At 40.7% G+C, this 23,209-nt stretch overlaps 1 protein-coding gene across 1 annotated transcript in view; it reads right to left on the bottom strand.

The window, feature by feature from the left end:
- The window catches only part of TRPC5 (transient receptor potential cation channel subfamily C member 5), a 194,687-nt gene extending 173,729 nt beyond the window's left edge, over positions 1-20,958 (bottom strand). Inside the window, 2 exon segments of the mRNA XM_033201482.1 lie at positions 20,582-20,853; positions 20,856-20,958. Coding sequence (XP_033057373.1) covers positions 20,582-20,853; positions 20,856-20,958 — 375 coding nt within the window.
- Between the last annotated feature and the right edge of the window lie 2,251 nt (positions 20,959-23,209).

The following is a 23,209-nucleotide window of genomic DNA, read 5'->3' as shown; positions in this document are numbered from 1 at the left end:
TGGCAGGCATGCATGCCAATGGAGGATGAGGGATGAGGCCCCGATCACCCTGGAAGTAGCCAATCACATGCTTAGAGGTAAAGTCCATGGTTCACTGGCCTGTGCTTGGAAAATCATCAGACTCTCAAGGTTACCTAAAAGGAGGAGGAGGACAGGGAGGAAGGCAGGGGGAGATGACAGCCAGGCCAAGTAGCAGATGCAGTGCAAATGTCACTTCATCAGTGTTGTCCCCAGCTTTGGCAAGATATCCACAATGCATTGTTAAAGGAAAAGAACAGGTTTGTAGGACAGTTGTTAAAAAAAAGTCTTTGTGTATTTGTGTGTGTTTCTGTTTGACTATGTATAGAAAATACCTAGGACACACATAAATTGTCTGTAGTAATGACTTCTAGGGCATTATTTTGAGAGTGGGAAATAAGGGATGATTTCCTTTACATTCTTTTATGCTGTTATAATTCTTATAGCTAACATGCACTATTTTTACAACTTCAAGATAAATGAATGTAGAGAAGGGTGGTGGTGACCTAGGAACCTGATAATTGAATAATTTCCCATCTTATCTTTGGAGTTAAGAAATTAGGGGGTAGAGGGCGAAAATTGCTTAAGTAAATATGACACATCTTCATTTTGCTTGGGTAGACAAAGCTCAAACTATTCTAAACTCTGGATCTCTCAGTGGACATTGAAGTCCTTCCCTATGCAGGCACATTGTGAAGAAGATAGATACTATCTACTTGGTGGTTTGAGTACAAGGCTGATTTGCTGACAAGGGTAGGCTCAGAGGAGCTCTGTTGATCATTTTTAGCTCCAAAGTTCTATCCACAATTCTTATATGAATAATAGAGTTGATGGTGGCAACAAACATTAAATCATCACAGACAGTCCTTGAAGAGCAGAGGGAGATTTGGAAATTCTGCTCTCCAGCTTGAGAGGTGTCTGTTATGGGTCATCACCCCCCTTTCCTTGGTGAAGAAGTAAAGACGGTAGACTCAGAGGCAAGTCTTCCTCTTCTTTTGTGACCAGCTGTCTCTTTCTTCTCTGGTTTGCCTCTCTGGAAGGTTCTTTCAGTACCTTTTTCTTATCTGGTTCACAGCCCTTTTTTACTAATGGACAGGCAACAGCAATTCATCGACAGCAAGGTGAAACAGGAAGTTTTCCTTTATTCAAACTCCTGCTAATCTTGTACCATTCCCTCCTCTCCACTGTGAACTTCAGAGGCTGACATACTTCTTACAACAGAGAATAGCTGCTGCATTGGGGTCATTTAATCCTGCAAGAGGTAACACACTGTTTGGGTTTATCCGTAGGTAGGTCCCTGAATTCATTTTGGCCCTTGGTAAGGTGGCTCTCCTTCTGACGCCAGAGACTTCCTGCTGATAGGAGAAGAAACTCTTTTCCTTATCCTGTCTTGCCTGTTGGCCTCAAAATCCCTCCAAATCTACAGCTAGATTTATTGGTGATAATGTGGCATAATTTGAGGGGTCATTAGCCAGCTCTCTTTCCTCAAACTATCAACCCTGTGCCTGTATTTTGAGCATTATTTCATAGGAAATAAGGAGCAAGTTCAGTCCTTGAGTGACATGATCAGATATCTTTGCTCCCACATATATAGCACTCTTATCACTAACAGCACTTCTATTTCTGTTAATTATTCATATGTTTGCCTCCTCACCTCAATTCAGTTATTCAAAGGCACTTGGTAACTAATGGAGTGTGGGTGACTGAAGGAGAGGTTGGAAAGGAAGACAACTGCAGTGTTTCAAATCTAGAAAACTGGAAGTATAACAGTGCCATTGCCTGAGAAAGAATACCCTGGATGAAGAAGAGAATGAGGAGGGTGAAATGAAGCTAGAATAAGGATTCAGAATACAGATGCAACTGCTAGACTGCCTAGGTTTTAATCCCATTGCATCCACTTACTAGATGTATGAGCTTGGACAAGTTATTTAACCTCTTTGTGCCTTGATGTCCCCATTTGTAAATATGGATAATAGCATTATTCTGCATCATAGGATGGTTGTGGGTATCGAATAAGATAATGCATATTATATTCTTAGGATGGATACTGGCACAAGGTAAGCGCTCAAAGTGCATTTGTTAATATTATTACTAGACAAAGAGAATTTTAAATGTTTGGGGGTACATCCGGGTGGGTATATCTAGCTGAAAGTTGCAAAATAAATCATGGGCCTTTGATAGATATTTGGCTACAAAGGGAGGAGTGAAATAATCCTGGGCAGCACCAATATTTAAAGGAGAAAAAGATAAGGATTCTGATAAAGAGATGAAGGCAATGGTCAGAGACAGAAGAAGATAACTACTTAGGCATGGTATCATGGATGTCAAAATTGTTGTCAATCAATGACTATCAACCAACAAAAACAGGACACAGACAAAACAAAGGGTATCAGAAAGCTATTGGAGGTGATGGATAGGTTTATTACCTTGATTTTGGTGCATGAGTATACGCATATGTCCAAATACATCAAACTGGATACATTAAATGCATGCAGTTTTCGAACACATGAATTTTACCTCAATAAAGCTGTAAAAATGGGACACCAACATTGGACCTATGTGTATGGGGTTACAGGAGGGAGGAAAACAGTGTCATCCGGGTAAGAAGACAGATGAAAGAAGAGAGGGTCAAAGACCAATATGGCCAGCTTCTCACCAATATTTGCTAAGGGGAAGCCCTGCCCAACTAGACCTCTGGGTAATCAGTGGACCTGGCCCCTTCCTTTCACCATACTCTAGTCCTCTCTGTCCTGACTGCCAGTCAGAAAACTGCTAACAACATTCTGGGATGATGCTGACTGTTCACCAAGGTCCCAAGTAAAAAGTTATTCCATCAATGGCTATAGACACATCCCAACTAAGATCAGAGAAAAAAGAGAATGGGCAGGTGAGCACAGCAACCCAGCTATTTGTGATCAGATTTAGTATCGACCTAGCCCAGTGTCCTGGATCTGAGTGAAATATACAGGGCCTTCCTCCATGAGGCTAATCTCATGAGGGTAACATAAGTCACAAGCACTGCTTTCATCACCAACTTTTCACTCCAGCACCCATGGTGACCAAGCTACCATCATTTCCACTCCCCACATCATTGTGCATTCACTTTCTTCTGACCAGCGTGCCATCTTCTTTCTGCTGTTCCAGCTCAAAGACTATTTATTTTCTGAAATGTTCCTCACTTAAAACTGCCCTATCTACTGGCATCCTGAGTGGCCTCTTATATTGTCCACTTCACACATTTTGGATGGTATAGCATGCACTTCCTTGTACTGTTATTGTCTCATGCTTTTTGTTAGCATATGGAAATAAATCAGTACAGAATGGTGTTTGGTGTGCTGGGATATGATAGCTCCGAGGAGAGAAGGAAAGGTGGCTCTGAATTTTGCAATGATGTTTCACACTTGAATTGAGTTTGCAATAAGAGTCATAAGTTGGAAAAAACAATAACAGAGTAAACATTGAGTGGCCTGGGGTGACAAGGAGACAAAATGGCTGCCCACTAGACAACTGTCCAGGTGAAGTGAAGGGAGAGGACATGACATCACATGCAGATGCAGATGAGACATATCTGCCCAGGCACAGACAACAGGAAACTTTCTAATGAGACATGTGTATGTGCATAAGGGCTATATATAATCATGATGCATGAGGTTAAAGGAGGGAAGCCCTGAGTTGATGGTAACCATGAAGAAAGAGGGGCTGTGGCAAAAAAAACCAAAAAACAAAAAGCAAAAAACAAAAAAACACTCACGTGTTTTCATTAAGTGAATTGCTTTTGAGGTTATTTCATAGTTTATTCCTTGTGAAGTGTGCAGCCAACTCCCTTGGTCCACTTAGATCAAGTTTAAATAATTATATTTTTCTTTCTGAGAGCTAAGCATCACTGTTTTAAGTCTTTTGTGTTCTTTGAAACACAGAAAGCCATGCCTAAGAGGAGTGATCTGACTGGTCAGCATATGCATAACTATTCCTCCCATGAGACCATAAATTTCTTTTTTTATAACATCCCCCAAAATAATTTACTTTTATTTATTATTATTTAAAATTTTGTTTTTTGTTGATTCATAATTGTATATATTTATGGGGTACAGTGTGATGTTTCGATACATGTATACATTGTATAATCAGACATTTGCCTTTTTGCTATTGAGTTAAGTTCTTATATATTCTGAGTATTAACCCCATGTCAGATGTATAGTTTACAAATATTTTCTCCTAGGTTGTCTCTTCACTCTGTTATTTCCTTCTCTGTGCAAAAGCTTTTTAGTTTAATGCAATCCCACTTGTCTATTTTTGCTTTTGTTGCCTGTACTTTTTTTTTTTTTTTTTTTTTGAGACGGAGTCTCGCTCTGTCACCTGGAGTGCGGTGGCACGATCTCGGCTCACTGCAAGCTCTGCCTCCCGGGTTCACGCCATTCTCCTGCCTCAGCCTCCCGAGTAGCTGGGACTACAGGCGTCTGCCACCACGCCCGGCTAATTTTTTGTATTTTTAGTAGAGATAGGATTTCACCATGTTAACCAAGATGGTCTTGATCTCCTGACCTCATGATCCGCCCGCCTCGGCCTCCCAAAGTGCTGGGATTACAGGTGTTGTTGCCTGTACTTTTAAGCTTTTATCCAAAAAATTCTTTCCAGGACCAGTGCCATAAAGTGTTTCCCCTTTGTTTGTTTGTTTGTTTTTGAGTAATTTTATGGTTTCAGGTTTCACATTTATGTCTTAAACAATTTTGAGCTGATTTTCTTTTTTTTATTTTTTATCATACTTTAAGTTCTAGGGTACATGTGCATAACGTGCAGGTTTGTTACATATGTATACTTGTGCCATGTTGGTGTGCTGCACCCATCAACTCGTCAGCACCCATCAACTCGTCATTTACATCAGGTATAACTCCCAATGCAATCCTCCCCCCTCCCCCCTCCCCGTGATAGCCCCGGTGTGTGATGTTCCCCTTATTTTTAATTTTATTGGTACATAGTAAGTCTATATATTTGTGGAGTACAGGAGATATATTGATACAAGCATACAATGCATAATAATCACATCAGGATAAATGGGGTATACACCACCTAAAGCATTTTCATTCCTTGGTGTTACAGACATTCCAATTATACCATTTTAGTTATTTTTAAAATGTACGGGAAAATATTGTTGTTTGTAATCACCCTGCTGTGCTAATACTAGCTCTTCTTCATTCCATCTAACTGTATCTTTGCACCCATTAACCATATCCACTTCCCCCACCCCAACTACTATTCTTCCAGCCTCTGGTAACCATCGTTCTGGTCTCTATCTCCATGAGTTCAATCGTTTCAACTTTTAACTCCCCCAAATGAGTGAGAACATGAGAAGTTTGTCTTTCTGTACCTGGCTTAATTCACTTAACATAATGTCCTCCAGCTCTATCCAGGTAGTTGCAAGTGACAGGACCTCATCTTTTTTATGGCTGAATAGTACTATATTGCGTATATGCAGCACATTTTCTTTATCCATTCATCTGTTGATTGACAAGTAGGTTGCTTCCAAATCCTGGCTATTGTGAATAGTGCTGCAATAAATAGGGGAGTGAAGATATTTCTTCAATGTAGTAATTTCCTTTCTTTGGGGCATATACCTAGCAGTGAGAATCCTGGATCATATAGTAGTTCTATTTTTAGTTTTTTCAGGACACTCCAACCTGTTCTCTATAGTGTTTGTACTAATTTACATTCCCACCAACAGTGTACAAGGGTTCCCTTTTCTCCACATCCTTACCAGCATTTGTTATTGCCTTTTGGATAAAAGCCATTTTAACTAAGATGAGATGATAACTCATTGTAGTTCTGATTTTCATTTCTCTAATGATAAGTGATGTTGAGCACTTTTTCATATACCTGTTTGCCATTTGTATGTGTTCTTTTGAGAAATGTCTTTGCAGATCTTTTGCCCATTTGATAGAGTAATAGTTTTTTTTTCCTATAGAGTTGTTTATACTCCTTATATGTTCTGGTTATTAATCCATTGCCAGATGAATAGTGTGAAAATATTTTCTCTCATTCTGTAGGCTGCCCCTTCACTTTGTAGATTGTTTCCTTTGCTATGCAGAAGCTTTTTAACATCATGTGATCCAATTTGTCTATTTTTGTTTTAGTTCCCTGTGTTTGAGGGGTATTATTCGAGAAATCTTTGCCCAGACCAATGTCTTTTTTTTTTTTTTGAGACGGAGTCTCGCTCTGTCGCCCAGGCTAGAGTGCAGTGGCCGGATCTCAGCTCACTGCAAGCTCCACTTCCCGGGTTCACGCCATTCTCCTGCCTCAGCCTCCCGAGTAGCTGGGACTACAGGCGCCCACCACCTCACCCGGCTAGTTTTTTGTATTTTTTAGTAGAGACGGGGTTTCACCGTGTTAGCCAGGATGGTCTCGATCTCCTGACCTTGTGATCCGCCCGTCTCGGCCTCCCAAAGTGCTGGGATTACAGACCAATGTCTTGAAGAGTTTTCCCAATGTTTTTTCATGGTAATTTCATAGTTTGAGGTCTGAGATGTAAGACTTTATTTCATTTTGATCTGATTTTTGTATGTGGCAAGAGATATGAGTCTACTTTCACTCTTCTGCAGGTGGACATCCAGTTATCTTAGTGCCATTTATTGAAGAGACTGTCCTTTTCTCAATGTACGTTTTTGGCATCTTTGTTGAAAATGAGTTTGTTGTAGATATGTGGGTTTATTTCTGGGTTCTCTATTCTGTTCCACTGGTCTATGTCTGTTTTTATGCCAGTACCATGCTGTTTTGGTTACTATAGCTCTGTAGTATGATCTGAAGTCAGGTAATGTGATTCCTCCAGTTTTGCTCCTTTTGCTCAGGATGGCTTTGGCTATTTTGGGTCTTTTGTGGTTCTAAACATATTTTAGGATTGTTTTTCCTATTTTTGTGAAGAATGCCATTGGCATTTGCATTTAATATAGAGATTGCATTGGGTAGTATGTACATTTTTGCAATATTGATTCTTCTAATCTATGAACATGGAGTATATTTCCATTTTTTGTGTCCTCTTCAATATATTGCATGAGTGTTTCATAGTATAAATTGTAGAAGTCTTTTACTTCTTTGGTTAAATTTATTGCTAGGTATTTGATTTGTACCTATGGTAAATGAGATTACTTTCTTGATTTATTTTTCAGATTGTTTGCTGTTGACATACAGCAAGGTTACTGATTTTTGGATGTTGATTTGATTTTGTATCCTGCAACTTTACTGAATTTGTTTATCAGTTCTAATAGTTTTTTTTTATAGTCTTTAGGTTTTTCCAAATATAACATGTCATCTGCAAATAAGGATAATTTGACTTCTTCCTTTCCAATCTGGATGCCCTTTATTTTTTTCTCTTGTCTGATAGCTCTAGCTAGAACTTCTAGTACTATGTTGAATAGCAGTCATGAAAGTGGGCATCCTTGTCTTATTCTAGATCTTAGAGGAAAGGAAAAGATCATTCAGTATGATACTAGCTGTGGTCTGTTGTATGTGGCTTTTATTGTGTTGAAATGTATTCCTTGTATATCCAGAGTTTTAGGGATTTTATCATGAATGGATGTTGAATGTTATCAAATGTTTCTTCAGCATCAATTGAAATAATCATATGTTTCTGTCTTTCATTCTGTTGATATATGTGTCACATTGATTGATTTTTATATGTTGAACCATCCTTGCATCTCTGGGATAAATCCTACTTGGCCATGATGAGTGACCTTTTAAATGTGTTGTTGAATTCAGTTTGCTAGTATTTTGTTGAGGATTTTTGCATCAATATTCCTCAGGAATATTGATTTGTAGTTTTCTTTTTTGATGGGTCTTTATCTGGCTTTGGTATCAGGGTAGTACAGGCCTTGGAATGAATTAGAAATATTCTCTCCTCCTCCATTTTTCAGAATACTTTGAGTAGGATTGGGATTAATTCGTCTTCAAATGTTTGGTCAAATTCAGCAGTGAAACCATCAGGTCCTGGGCTTGTCTTTCTTTGCTGGGAAATTTTTGTTACAGCTTTGATCTCATTACTTGTTATTGGTCTATTTAGGTTTTGGATTTCTTCATGGTTCATTCTTGGTAAGTTGAATGCATCTAGAAATTTATTCATTTCTTCTAGATCTTTCCATTTAAATATAATTGCCCTTAGTAGACTGTAATGGTCCTTTTAATTTTTGAGGCATCAGTTGTAGTTTCTCTTTTTTAATCTCTGATTTTATTTATTTGTGCCTTCTCTCTTTTTGTCTTAGTCTGTCTAAAAGTTTGTTGATTTTGATCTTTTCTGAAATCCAACTTTTCATTTCATTGATCTTTTCTATTTTTTGTTTCAATTTCATTTCGTTCTGCTCCAGTCTTTATTATTTTTTCTACTAATTTTGTGTTTCGTTTGTTCTTGCTTTGGTAGTTCATTAAGATGCAACATTAGGTCATTTATTTGAAGTTTTTCTACTTTTTTGATATAAGCACTTATAAACTTTCCTCTTAGTAGTGCCTTCCTTGTATTCTATAAATTTTGGTGTGTTTTGTTTCCATTTTCATTTGTTTTAAAAAATTTTAAAAATTTCTTCTTAATTTCTATAGGTTCGTGTATCTCAAGATATGAGATATCATCCCACTATTCTTTCAGGAGCATATTGTTTACTTTCCATGTGTTTGTTTAGTTTCCAAAATACCTCTTGCTATTTATTTCTGGTTTATTCCATTGTGGTTGGAGAAGATGCAGAGTCTCTGTCCAGGCTGGAGTGCAGTGGGACGATCTGGACTTTTTGTACCAAATTATAAACAAAACCTAAGGCCATGTCAGGCAAGCATGAAGTCACGCACCCTGACACTTGAAGAATAAAGTATGTTCCGGCCGGGCGCGATGGCTCACGCCTATAATCCCAGCACTTTGGGAGGCCAAGGTGGGCGGATCACGAGGTCAGGAGATCAAGACCATCCTGGCTAACATGATGAAACCCCATCTCTACTAAAAATACAAAAAAAATTAGCTGGGTGTGGTGGCGGGCGCCTGTAGTCCCAGCTACTAGGGAGCCTGAGGCAGGAGAATGGCGTGAATCCAGGAGGCGGAGCTTGAAGTCAGCCGAGATCGCACCACTGCTCTCCAGCCTGGGCGACAGAGCGAGACCACGTATAAAAAAAAAAAAAAAAAAAAAGAGAGAGAGAATAAACTATGTTCCTACTGTCATGAGGTTATTCTTTTTCTCTAGCAGCTAAACAAGCACTGGTCTTGAGATAAGCAATGTTAAAGCAAATTCAGTTTCACTGTATGCTAACTGGCCCCCAGCCACTCCTCTTTTGATTGGACAAAAGACTGATTTCAGTAACTTTTCCTGATAAAACGGGCACCAACCATGGACTGGTCCTGGCGGGTTTACAGAGGCTGCACACTTGAGTGCCTTGATGTCCCCGCTTCACCTTTTGACATACAGGACCTAACTGTAATACATTTACATGTTAAGTCTCCACCTTAAAATGAACATTGAGTTGTATGTTGCATGCATGTTTCATCAATATGCACATGTCAGGACCACCTTCATATATATTCATATAACCTCTTATAACCTGTGAACTATTTATGTTTAGCTAATCCATTCAGCATAAAGCTCCTACTCCAACCCTTCCTTCAATGTACCTGTCTCTGGTCTTTGCTGATGGTTATTCTTCCCAGCCTGTGATATGACCACTTTGCAGGCTCTAATCTGTAAAATAAATAGTCTCCTTTTCTAAATTTATAGATCTTGTGTGATTTTTAAGTTAACAGTAGGGAAAGACTTTTTCCTGAAGATGTGTCTTAGGGTGTTGATCTGGTGGGGTGTTTTGGCTTTGCTTCTGTATAAGCACAGTAAAGTAGTCTCTGTTTAATTTTTTCAGCTATAATCAATATCAATAGTGTCTGCAAGTGCCTCAGTACCCTAGGCTGTGGGTATTTGTAGAGGCGGTGGTGTGGCTTTGCTGGTAATGATGCTGCTGGGTAGGTCAGGGATGTGCAAAGTGTGGCAGTTCCACCAGTCATGGAAGTGGCTTCCCCACGGTGCAGGGTGGCTTGTTCCTTGAAACGCAAGGCACTGCATATACATAGGCTTGGATGTCAAAGTCACAGCTGCTCTACTGGGTCTAGGCTCCAAGCAACTGGGGTGTGGCATTGCAGCCACTTGTATGAGTATGATGGAATAGCAGTGGGGCCTCAGAGAAGGGGAGATATAGTGGCTATTGGCCCCGGAGCAAGATGCATTCTAGCAGTGGCTCCAGTCTCAAGATAGTGCTGTGAGGGAGGGTACACCATGTGGGCTCCTCCTCTGGAACAACGCAGCCACATGGACTCCAGGCAGCTCCCTAAACTGGGCTCAGTGTCTGTGAGGACTGTGGGACTCTGCTGTAGCAAGGACTGCAGGTGTCAATGGCAGTAATGAGGGCTGCTCAGGGTCTTCTGTTTATATTTTCCCCATGATGAGAAGCTCACGCTGTCTCTGAGCCAGTATCAGCAAGAGAGACAGGGTCACGGAGGCAGGGTGCTTCAATTCCCTGTCTACATTGCCATTATGAGATTCCCTGCTCCACAGGGAATATTCATCAGTCCCGTGCTATTTTCTGGTGTTCTCCCTTAGACACTCTAGTTGAAGTGTAGTTGTTTAATTTTTGTTTTTGAACTTTATGTGGAGGGGATGAGTGTTAGGTACCTCTAATCAGCCATCTATCTTGGTGATGTCACTCTGAGTATGGATTTCTTGAAAGCACTAACTGGATATTTCAATTTGATTGTGAGCCATATGATTAGTAGTCAAAAATACTTAGAAAATTAAACAGAACTAAATAGAGCTAATCATTTGCTGAAACTCTGTCATCAATGAATTGTTCTTGATAGACACTACTTGTAGCTGCTTTATTTATTTGCAGCTCCATCGTAAATGGTAGCACTTCTGGTGATTCCTCAAAGGCAAAGTGGGGTAGTAGAAAGAGTAGCTTTGGGAACAGGAGGGATTTGTGTCAGTTCAGGCTCAGCTGAGTGACCTTGAACATGTCACTTCAGACCACATGATCTTGAAACTCTCTACAATTCCATTCTGTGAATGAAGTAAGCTATGTTTACTGAAAGTTAGCACAGATATATGAGAGTAGGTAACTCAGTTTTTCACTTTGGCCAGTAGGATGCCATGCAGTCACTCTGTACTTTTCTCTCAATTTAAACTAAATGATTTATTTTCTTGATTTGATTGACAAAATCCTTTGGTTTCACCTATAAGTTTGACTTTGGAATGGGAATCAAAGCAAAAAACAGAATTATCATGATATCACATCATTAAACCTATTTGTCATATAAGGAAACTGATGCTTCAACAAGGTGAATGACCTTCCCAAGGTCGTTCAGTCTGAATTATTAACCACTATGTGCTGGCGGGTGCTTAATACATTTTTTTGAATGAATAAATGACATTAGCCAGTAGGTGATCTGAGCAGCATGGCTTCAACTAGTGGGAGTAGGAGTAATGCTAGCTACCTTTTATTGAGTACTTACTAGATATCATGAACTCTTCTGAGTAATATGCATGTATTATTTCATTTGATTCTCACTGTGACACTATGAAATAGACTTCATTATCATTCCTAGTTACAGATGAAGAAATGGGGTTTGGAGAGATTAAATTATTTGTCCAAGGAAACACATCTAATAAGTGGCTGACTTCAAAGCCTATGGTCTTTCTACCACTGCAGGCTATCTATAAATAGCAGGATGGCTTTTATAATTTTCTCCTTGAATTTCTGCTTTCATATTAAGTGTTTGAGATTTATAGGCTAGACATTTTATGTTCCTTCTCCATGATCCAGTCACCTTTTTCCAGGCCCTCTGTGTCCCCCTCCACACTGTGTAATCTCAGCCTGAGACAAAAAATCAGATAGGAGGAGTAAATGAAGTGTCCTGTTGCTGATTTTCTATAATCTCAACATAAACACTTACCAGTGTTGTTGAGATTTAATCTCTCTAGCTCATCTGTGAGACCAATTTTAATTTTGAGCCATCTGCTACAGACAAATGAGTAATTATGGAAGAGCCCAGAGGGGCGGGCCATGGGGAGAAGGTTGGCTTAGCCTCTTTTCACCTGCTTGCATTGACGCAAGTGACCAAGAAAGAAAATTACTTGGGTGGGTTGTTGATACAGAGGCCAGAAACTCTACCTCCCTGTTGCTCAAATCTTTAGATTCTAGTGAAAAAGGAAGGATGACTTTGAGGTCATGCAGATTGCCTGGCAACAGACGGGAGAGCATTGCCATCAGGGCCAGGCAGAAGGAGGTAATCTTAGAACTAAGTTGGCTTGTTTACCAGCCTCTTCCTCTCACTCCACTGGTGGTGCCTTGTGAGGAGTACCATTTGCCAGCTGGTCTCTCCATACCATACGACATGCTAAGTCAAATGGATGGAGTAAAGCTGAAAATAATAGTTATTGATCTCTGTGTAGCATTTTTCAAACCTTTTTTTCAAAAGACTTGGATGTATCTTAACCTTATTTCTTTCTCACCATAGGTTTCTGGATTAGGTAGGGCTAGGTATTGTTAGCTTCATTTTGCAGATGGTGAAGTTGAGCTACAGAAAGATTCTGTGACTTGCCCAAGGTCACACTGTTAGCTACAAGCTGGCTTGCGCCATGAATGGTGCACCGTGAATGGTGAATTAGAGTCTGTCACTCTGTCTTGTAGGCCAGTGGCTTTTAAGCTGTGCTCACTCCTCAGGGGCCAAGGAGCTGTGGGAGTAGAAGAGTGTGTGTGTGTGTGTGTGTGTGTGTGTGTATGTGTGTGTGTGTGTGTGGGTGAGAGAGAGAGAGAGAGAGAGAGAGAAAATGAACAAGTGGGTTTGAAACCCAACCTGCACTTAAACTAGGGAAGCTCTGCTTGGGTCTGTTTTGCATCTGAGTGGGTTTTCATTTAATGAAATACTCTATTGCTGAAAATGTTTGAGAACCACTTGTTTAGACAAGTATTTCTCATAGACAGTATAGCAGGTTGAACTGTGTCCCCCAAAAGATATATTCAAGTCTTAACTCTTGGTACTTGTGGATGTGACCTTATTTGGAAGAAGGATCTTTGCAGACTTAATCAAGTTAAGATGAGGTCATCTTGGATTAGGGTGGGCACTAAATCGAATGACTGGTATCTTCATAATAAAAAGGAGAGGAAGATTTAGATACAGAGACACAGAAGAAAGCTACAGAGACGCAGAAGAAAGATACAGAGGAGAACGCTGACAACAGAGGCAGAGATTGTAGTGACGCAGCTATAAGCCAAGGTATGCAGAGGATTATCAGCAACCACCAGAGACTATCAGGGGCATGGAACAGATTCTCCCTCCAGAAGAAAATCATGCTGATACATTCTTATCAGACCTCTGACCTCTTGAGCCGTGAGAGAAGACATTTTTGTTGTTTTAAGTGACCCAATTTGTGGTAAGTTATTATGGCAGCCCTAGGAAACAAATACAGAGAGGTACGTGGACCTCTTACCTAGAAACAGGTGGAGGCGCATTTGTTAAAATTCTGATTTCAGGCCTAAACTCCAAGATTCTGATTCCGTAGGTATGTAGTGGGGCTCAGAAATCTGCATTTTGACAAGTTTCTCATGTGCACAACAATTGATTTAGAGCTGGTTTTGAGCATGTACAGCCATGAGTCTCCTCTCTGAATTGCGGTTGGATTTGCTCTCCCTGATGACAGTACTCCTCTAGTGGTTTCCACAGTCAGTGGTTCAAAGGTAGCAAGCATAATAGACCAGAAATAGTGGGCATTAGACCTTATGTTGTCTCAAGAATTTTGAATTCTGAGACCAATTTCAGATGATTTACCCAACAAAAATCACAAATTTCTCAGGTTGTCAAAATCTACCCCTAAGTAAATAGGCAACAGTGATTAGGGAGTGGGCCAAGAGGGTCAGATTTCTGGCATAGCAAGACCACAGAGTAACATATAATGTACACACACACACATACATAGGCACACACACCCCTGTTTGGTGCAGAAAATTCTACCTGATAGAGTATCATCATCTTTTTAAAGATTTCATCTTATTAAAAATGAAGGTCTCCATATCAAAGTTGATCCTTGAAATTACTGTCAGTCCCTTATGCCCAGCCCCTGACCTTTGTCTGAGATGATAGACTAAAAGAGGGGAAGAGCACAAGAGTCTGGGATAAAGACAGAGCAGACAGCTTCTTACTGCTAGCCTGGAGCTAAAGCCCTTGCCCAGTAAAGCCAAGGAAGGCAGTGGTTTATCTTCCCAAGAGTGATGGAGGTCAACTGTGCCCAATCTCCTGGAGAGATAAGGGAGGGACTCAGTAAAAAAGAGCAGTTGTTTGAATTCCATGTGTGGGAGAAAGACCTTCTTGAAAATGGCTTGTCCATCTGGACCAAAGGTCCTTCAGAAAGTCTGTGTTTGCTCACATCCCTGATGGCTCCCAGGTCAACAAACTTTGTTTCTATCTCTCAGAAAGACAGGGCTCTAGTACTGTGACAGTTATAGTTACTGATGTATGACTTATCACAGCAATTGTCAGAGCAATGGAAGAAAATGAAATTTAGCAGAGGCTCATGGTGGGGGTTAGAGGGAGAAAGGAGAAAGGGAGGAGAAGGCTGCTGAAGAGACTTGTGAATGGAGCTGCTAACTTTGTGGGTTTGTACATACAGTGTGATAGCTAAGTATGGACAAAGTAGGTCTTATATTGGGAATGTGTATGAAAGGGTCCTGATAAAAACCTGCCTGAGCCAAGTAGCTTTACCCAGGTTCCATAGGATTGACTTTCCACTGTCAGTGGGTTCATTCCTGTAAAGTTAAGTACTACCTTTCCCCAGGGAGGTCATGCCTTTGCTTGCACGTTAGTATAAGTTTGCCTAGTGTCTTTCTTCCTGACTGGCAGAGTCTCAGCATTCACTAGAGCATGGAGGAAAGATGGAGGAAATGAGGGCCATCAAATGAGAACTTGGCCCACTTTCAAAACTCAGGCAGAGCTGGCATTACTAGCCTCCTTCTTGGAAACTTCTCTGTGATCTCCTCATTCCCAAAACAGTAATGAAGTTAAATCAAGTTGAATATGAAAGTCCAGAGGGTCTTGTTCAATCAGCAAGTCATGTGCTTTTCTGGAAAATTCACTTAACTCTTTCATGTTCCTCAGCAAACATTTATATATCACCCATCATGTACTAGGCACTGGGTTAAGTACTGATGAGGGAAACACGGAAACCATTGAGCATTAGATTTTTGCCTCACATTTGAGAAGCAATCTAATTACAGAGATCAGACATTTACACAAGTAAGGCTAGCCAATAGTACAAAATGACATGTGAGTGGTGTCAAGTGAAGGGAAGAGCCAGTGGGCTGCAGATTCTCAGAGGTGGGCAAGGTCATTATGGAGCAGGGTAGCTGGGTAAGCCTTAGTGCAGAATAGCACAGAATAGCACATTAAATCACCCAGGCACTTGGCAGGGCTCTGGGGAAATGGGGAATAAAGCATATCAGTTTTAATGGGGATGGTGAAGTGGACTGAGTCAAGTCAGGAACATATTCACACCTCTCTGCTTTGCTAGTCATCCAAATCCTTCAGGCCCCTCCTTTCCAGAGGGCTGATATATCCTCCATTGATCTACTTTGTCTCAGAACTTCTGTGCAGGGAATCCTGACTTACTCAGACTGCTAGGGAAGTAGTGTGGCTTAGTGGTTAAGAGAGTATGTTCCATGAAAAAATGCTCATCATCACTCGCCATCAGAGAAATGCAAATCAAAACCACAATGAGATACCATCTCACACCAGTTAGAATGGCAATCATTAAAAAATCAGGAAACAACAGGTGTTGGAGAGGATGTGGAGAAATAGGAACACTTTTACACTGTTGGTGGGATTGTAAACTAGTTCAGCCATTATGGAAAACAGTATGGCAATTCCTCAAGGATCTAGAACTAGATGTACCATATGACCCAGCCATCCCACTACTGGGTATATATCCAAAGGATTATAAATTATTCTACTACAAAGACACATGCACACGTATGTTTATTGCAGCACTATTCACAATAGCAAAGACTTGGAATCAACCCAAATGTCCATCTGTGACAGACTGGATTAAGAAAATGTGGCACATATACACCATGGAATACTATGCAGCCATAAAAAAGGATGAGTTTGCGTCCTTTGTAGGGACATGGATGCAGCTGGAAACCATCATTCTTAGCAAACTATCACAAGAACAGAAAACCAAACAGCGCATGTTCTCACTCATAGGTGGGAACTGAACAATGAGATCACTTGGACTCGGGAAGGGGAACATCACACACTGGGGCCTATCATGGGGAGGGGGGAGGGGGGAGGGATTGCATTGGGGAGTTATACATGATATAAATGATGAATTGATGGGTGCTGACGAGTTGATGGGTGCAGCACACCAACATGGCACAAGTATACATATGTAACAACCTGCACATTATGCACATGTACCCTAGAACTTGAAGTATAATACAAATAAATAAATAAATAAATAAATAAATAGAGAGTGTGTTCAAGAGCTGGGGTGCCTGGGTTTGAATGCTGGCTCTCACATTTACTAGCTGTGATCTTGGACAATTGACCTAATCATCCTGTGACTCAATTTTTGTTATTTATTTATTTATTTTAAGAGAGAGTGTCTCTCTGCCACCCAGGCTGGAGTACAGTGGCACAATCTTGGCTCACTGCACCCTCCGTTTCCTCGGTTCAAGCGATCCTCCTGTCTTAGTCTCCTGAGTAGCTGGGATTACAGGCCTGCTATGCTTTGTTGTTTAGATTTGTGGAGTATGGGTATAATTGCTAATTTTTGTATTTTAAGTAGAGACCAGGTTTCTCCCAGGCTGGTCTTGAACTCCTGAGCTCAAGTGATCTGCCCACCTCGGGTAAATCCCAAAGTGCTGGGATTACAGGCATGAGCCACTGTAGCTGGCCTCAATTTTTCTTATGGTAAAATAGGGATGATAATAATACTGTCTACCTAATAGAGTTGCTAAGAGGATTGAATGGGATAAGCCATGTCAGGTATTTAGCACAGTGTGGGTTGTATGTTACTCATTCATTAAATAAACATTTATGAAGTGTCAGTGATGTACCAATAACTTTTCTAGTGATGTAATACAACAGTGAACAAGAGAGAGTCCTATTCTCTTGATACTGTGTTAAATGCTGATGGCGGAGGGGGATTCAGGCCCTTTACTCAAGGAACTTTTATTATAACATAGTGTCTTTTCTTTCTGCTCCATTTATTACAATTCTTAGTCTGTGAGTTATAATTAAGTTTATTTTCATTCTTTTGTGTTTAATTAGGCAAATATGAAAGCTATGAATTTCCTTTAAACTCAGCTTTGGCCATATACCATTAGATTTTATGCTGAGTGTTTCTATTATTACTATTTCTAAGAAATTTGCAATTTTGGTTTTGTTATGTATTATTTCTACTTTTTGGAAAGTGTTGAGGTATTCCAATTTCGATGATTCAGTATTTTTTTGTCCCTACTATGTGCCTAATTCTGTGTTCCTAAAGAAGAGAGATAGTGAAGAGAGACCTGTCTGACTTGAGGGGTGTTTAGAAGGGGCTAGGGGAATACAGGACTGGAAAGACCATTGCATGAGGGCATTGAGGTGCCAAGCTTCATGGATTGGTTTCTTTTCTAATGAGGAGACATTGTAGTTATTGAAAGTGTTGGGGTACAGAAAATAATTCCCCAAAATATGGCACTTAAGCATGCTGAGTGTTTTGAAAAATGGAAAGGCCGCTAGGCACGGTGACTCATGCCTGTAATCCTAGCACTTTGGGAGGCTGAGGTGGGCGGATTGCCTGAGCTCAGGAGTTCGAGACCAGCCTGGGCAACACAGTGAAACCCTGTCTCTACTAAAATAAAAAAAATTAGCTGGGCATGGAGGTGTGTGCCTCTAGTCCTAGCTACTTGGGAGGCTGAGGCAGGAGAATTGATTGAACCCAGGATGCAGAGGTTGCAGTGAGCCGACTTTGCACCACTGCACTCTAGCTTGGGTGACAGAGTGAGACTCCATCTCAAAAAAAAAAAAAAAAAAAAAAAAGGAAAGTGGAAAGGCTTCAAAAATAATCCTCAAAACTGAGCTCTCTCTTTCTGACCTTTGTCCACCTCTCTGTCTCTCTGATCCTTTTTAAGGATACACCCTGAGGGACTCTGTAACTTCCTTATCTGAGTAACGAAGCTTCTTTCCAAAAGAAATGCAGTCATCTTAAGACTCCCTCCCTAGAAATCTAATCAAATAACCAAGAAAGATCAACCATGGAGAAGAGATGGGCAGTCATCACCATGACCCAATGGACTTTTCATGTATTTGTCTGAGGGCAGCTCCAAGAGATTACCTAGGGGACTTCATCTGCATAATAAGAAAACATAATGTGGGGGAAGGACACCCTTTTCAACAAATGGTGTTGGGATAATTGGCGAGCCACATGTAAGAGAATGAAACTGGATCTTCATCTCTCACCTTATACAAACATCAACTCGAGATGGATTAAGGACTTAAACCTAAGACCTGAAACTCTAAAAATTCTAGAAGATAACATTGGAAAAACCCTTCTAGATATTGGCTTAGGCAAGGATTTCATGACTAAGAACCCAAAAGCAAATGCAATAAAAACAAAGATCAATTGCTGGAACTTAATTAAGCTAAAGAGCTTTTGCACAGCAAAAGGAACAGTCAGCAGAGTTAACAAAGAACTCACAGAGTGGGAAAAAAATCTTCACAATCTATACATCTGACAAAGGACTAATATCCAGAATCCACAATGAAAATCTCAGGCAAATCAACAACAACAACAAAAACAATCCCATCAAAAAGTGGGCTAAGGGCATGAATAGACAATTCTCAGAAGAAGATATACAGATGGCCAACAAACATATGAAAAAATGCTCAACATCACTGATGATCAGGAAATGCAAATCAAAACCACAGTGTGATACCACCTCACTCCTGCTAGAATGGCCATAATCAAAAAATTTAAAAAATAGTAGATATTGGTGTGGATGCAGTGAACAGGGAACACTTCTATGCTGCTGGTGTGAATGTAAACTAGTACAACCACTATGGAAAACAGTATGGAGATTCCTTAAAGAACTAAAAGTAGAACTATCATTTGATCCAGCAATCCCACTACTGGGTATCTACCCAGGGGAAAAGAAGTCATTATATGAAAAAGATACTTGCACATGCATGTTTATAGCAGAACAATTCACAATTGCAAAAACGTGGAACCAACCCAAATGCCCATCAATCAACTAGTGGATAAAGATAATCATTTATATAATAATGTTTGCCTCCCAGGTCCATACATTTCTCCCCTATGAAGAGAGTATTTATGTCTCAAACATCTGACATTTCTTTGAGCCTCAAACTTTGTGCATGGTTTCCATGTCCATATGCCTGTTAATAAATTTTGTATGCCCTTTTCTCCTATTCATCTGCCTATTGTAAGTTCATTTTCAGTCAACCTTAGACAGCAGAAGGGAAGCTGCAAAAGGATGCACAGGAATGATAGGCTCATAATGCTATTTTAGGGAGAAAAAGGCAGCATTATTGCTTGAGATTTGAGAGAGGGGAACATGCTAGAGACAAAGAGATCAGTTAGAAGAGCTTTGTATTAATCTAGGACAGCAGTTCTCAAACTTGATTGTACATGAGAATCTTCTGGAGGGCTTGTTGGGGCCCCATCCCAGGGTTTCTGATTCAACAGGGCTGTGACGGAGGCCTGAGAATTTGCACTTCTAACAAGTTCCCAGGTAATGCTGATGCTGCTAGTCAAGGGACCACACTTTAGGAACTACTCATCTAAGAGAGAGATGTTGAGAGCCAGAGCCAAACTGGTGAAAGATGAACTAGAGAGGAAAGAAATTATATGAAAGATATTTGGAAGGAAGGAACCACAGGACTCGGGGATTGAACATGGGGGCAAGGGAGACAGACAAATAATAGATGACTTCAGAGTATCAAACCTCGGTGCCTTGGAGGATATGAGAATCACAGAGGCAAAACCCCAAACATCTAGAGGTGGAATGCAGTCACTTGACAGGTACTGGGAAAATATGCGAGGCCTTATTCCATAAGCATCTGTACCATGGCACTCACGTTTAAAGGCCTCCTGTATTGTCTTCAGACAGAGGCTGATGAGAAGTAGAAAGCCCAAGTCTGTATTTTGTCTCTCCTTTTCTAGAATATAACCTTTGAGTAGAGGAGGAAACTGAAGATGGAAAGCAGGGTGTATGAAGATTAGAAGGGGCTTGAATAGTCTGGAAACAAAGAACACATCATTGGGTTGCTAAGTACATTGAGTGAGTACTGAATGTATATGGGCAAACACTTATAAGGAAAAGGTAAATCAGTAAAACTCAGCATGGGCCACGCAGGGTAGCTCTGGATGCTGCCTGAGATCACTGCTGCAATTTCTGAGATAGGGTTTCTCAATTCCAGACCACCTAACCTTCCCTAGTTTCAGGGCTTCTGACTTGGTGACCTGTTGTGGTTGGTTATTTCCCAGCCTGTAAGAATTTCTCTTACCTGCTTCTCTCCACTGGGCCGCCTGTAGCTGAGCAGAAGCTCCACAGCACCCACCACTTCCTTGCGTATGGCATAGAGCAGTGCATCACCCACATACACACTGTGGTTCAGCAGTAGCTCCATGATCTCCAGGTTCTCGTTCTCAATGGCAATGAGCAGGGCACTCCGGCCCAGGGGGTCCATGCAGTTGATGTTGACATTATAGTAGATCTCAGCCTCCTGAAGGGCCTGCTTCACAGTGGCATAGTCCCCCTTCTCCACAGCATTGAGGAGGCCTTCTCCTCCGCAGAGAGCTCTGTCTCAGCCCTCACAATTTGCAGGGGGATGCGGTCTCTGTACGGTGAGTAGTTGACCTTTTTGTAGTACAGTTGGGCCATGGTTCATAGCAATTTAGAAAGCTGAGTGAAGAAACAGAGAAAGACCAAAAATATCCTTAGATACTTGGAGGTCTCAAGTGGCCAGTTATGGAGGCAGCCCTGCTAAGGGGTTAGAAAATCCTAAACTACTTCAATGACACACTCTTTTTTCCTCTCACAAAGAAGTATAACAGAAAAAGCCCAGTCTTTGGGGTCAGGAAGTCCTGGGCTTAAATCCTGGTTTTATGACTTACCAGTTCTGTGGCCTTAAATAAGTTACTCAAGCCCCCTGTACTTTATTTATTATTACTAAGGTTATCAATCTTAATAATATTACTAGCAGTTATCATTTAGTGACTGCTTACTGTGTGCCAGGTCCTGTGCTACAGAATAATTCCTACCTCATAAAGCTATTGTGAGAGTTAAATAAGATATACATTATCAAAGCAACTGGCATAGGGTAAACTTCCTACGACATGGCATAAGCTAGTTCCCACCTTCCTTCTCTTTTGGTGCCTGAGAATGCTCACGGTAACACTTCTGGTTAGTGATGCAAAGGTGGAAATCATCTTTGGCCAATTTCCTTCAGGCTCTAGGTCTCTGGTCCTATGCTAATTTTCAAGATTACATTTGCAACTGTCCCAGATGCACATCCTGGATTGAAATCCTATTTCAGTTCTAACTGCAACCCTGCTTCTTGCTGCTGCTCACTGGGGGAAGGGGTATTGACTCCAATAGGCCAAAGTCAACTGCAAAAGATAAGCATGTACCCTCTGTGCCCTCTCATGATTTTTTCCTCTGCCGTTTCAAATGAAAAGCTAACAGATCTGAGAATCTGTTTGATTAAATTCTGATAAGTGAATGGTCTATTTTATTTGTATCATACCTAAATCCAGGTTATATTTAATAGAGTTCATTTTAAAGTAAAAACGTACTTATTGAGCTCCTACAATGTGTTTAAACTTTCTCTGGGAGACGAAGGTAAAAAGACAGCCTTTGTCTGCAATCACATAGAATGAATCACAGTATAGAGCTCTTGCCTTATAGTTTACAGATAAAATTTATACACATTCCTCATTAACTCCCTGTAGTATCCCTGTGAGATGGGAATGATTATCCTCTCCAAGGGAGAAAATGAGGCTCAGATCTATTGGGTGTTGGCTCCACTTTTCCTCTCATCCCTAAGGCCTCCAGGCCCCTCTGGAGGCTGAGTTTGGATGGACCTATTCCAATTACTTAACTGTTTTTCCAGCTAAAGGACATGGAAATGTGATAAAGAGCCTCTTTTCTCACCTTCTGGTTGTAAGAAAAGATAAAGACATGAAGCTTCCACAAACATTTACCTCAGTCTTCCAGGTAATGAACATCTCTGCTTTGGCAGAGGGAGAGGCATATCTTATATCAAGTGGCATTTGCAATTCACGTGCTTGTGACCTTCTGGGAAGTTAGTATTTGAAGGTGAGTGTTGCCTCTTGCCCTGAGCAGGTCCAAATGACAAATTTCTCTCCACATCTAAATCCCAAGAGAACAGGGTGCTGTTTCACTGCCTCAAGAAGCACTGATACATTCTTTCACTACTTTCAAGTAAAGTGAAAGTAGTGAAAGTGGCTAAAGGAAAGCAGCACTTATATTTGCCAATACACAGCACAAAACTTTAATGATACTAATTGTAGACTGCCTCCCTGCCTTTACCTTGTAAACAAACATGAGTTGGAGAGAGAAGGGATAGTGTAACCTCCTAAAGTGAGGATCAACAACCCAATTAGCTTCTATTTATTTAATCAGTACAAACACACTGAGAGTATCTATTGTGTCTAGCACTCTGCTAGCCCCTGCTGGGGGACAGGAAACAACACAACCCTGCTCATTGAAGGCTGGAGGTCTCACAGAAAGTTTCGTAAAGATGGTAGCTCTTAGGCTAATCCTTGGAGGATGAATTAAACATGAAAGTGTAGGGGCAGTCTAGGCACTGCCGAGTACAACAAGAAAGATGATGAGAACAGTTATGGCCTAGTTGGGTGATGGGTTGGGGGAGTGCGAGGGGTCTTATTTTTTCAACTTAATAGAATATAGGGATTAGAAGTGAGCTAACATGCCAAGGCAATAGCTCATAATCTTGGTATCCCCATCTGAAAAATGGTCTTGAACACTTGCTACCCATTTACCATTTAAGAGGCTACCATGGAAGAAAAGGCTAGATGTCCTTTCAGATGGTGTCACTGGTGGTGTTATTGCTACAGGAAGTATTACTGCTACAGGAAGATCTGCAACT

The sequence above is a fragment of the Trachypithecus francoisi genome, unplaced genomic scaffold (genome assembly GCF_009764315.1).
Source record: "Trachypithecus francoisi isolate TF-2019V2 unplaced genomic scaffold, Tfra_2.0 Lachesis_group6, whole genome shotgun sequence".
Classification (NCBI taxonomy): domain Eukaryota; kingdom Metazoa; phylum Chordata; class Mammalia; order Primates; family Cercopithecidae; genus Trachypithecus; species Trachypithecus francoisi.
The sequence above is the reverse complement of the archived record's forward strand: the minus strand, read 5'-3'. Positions and strand labels throughout refer to the sequence as shown.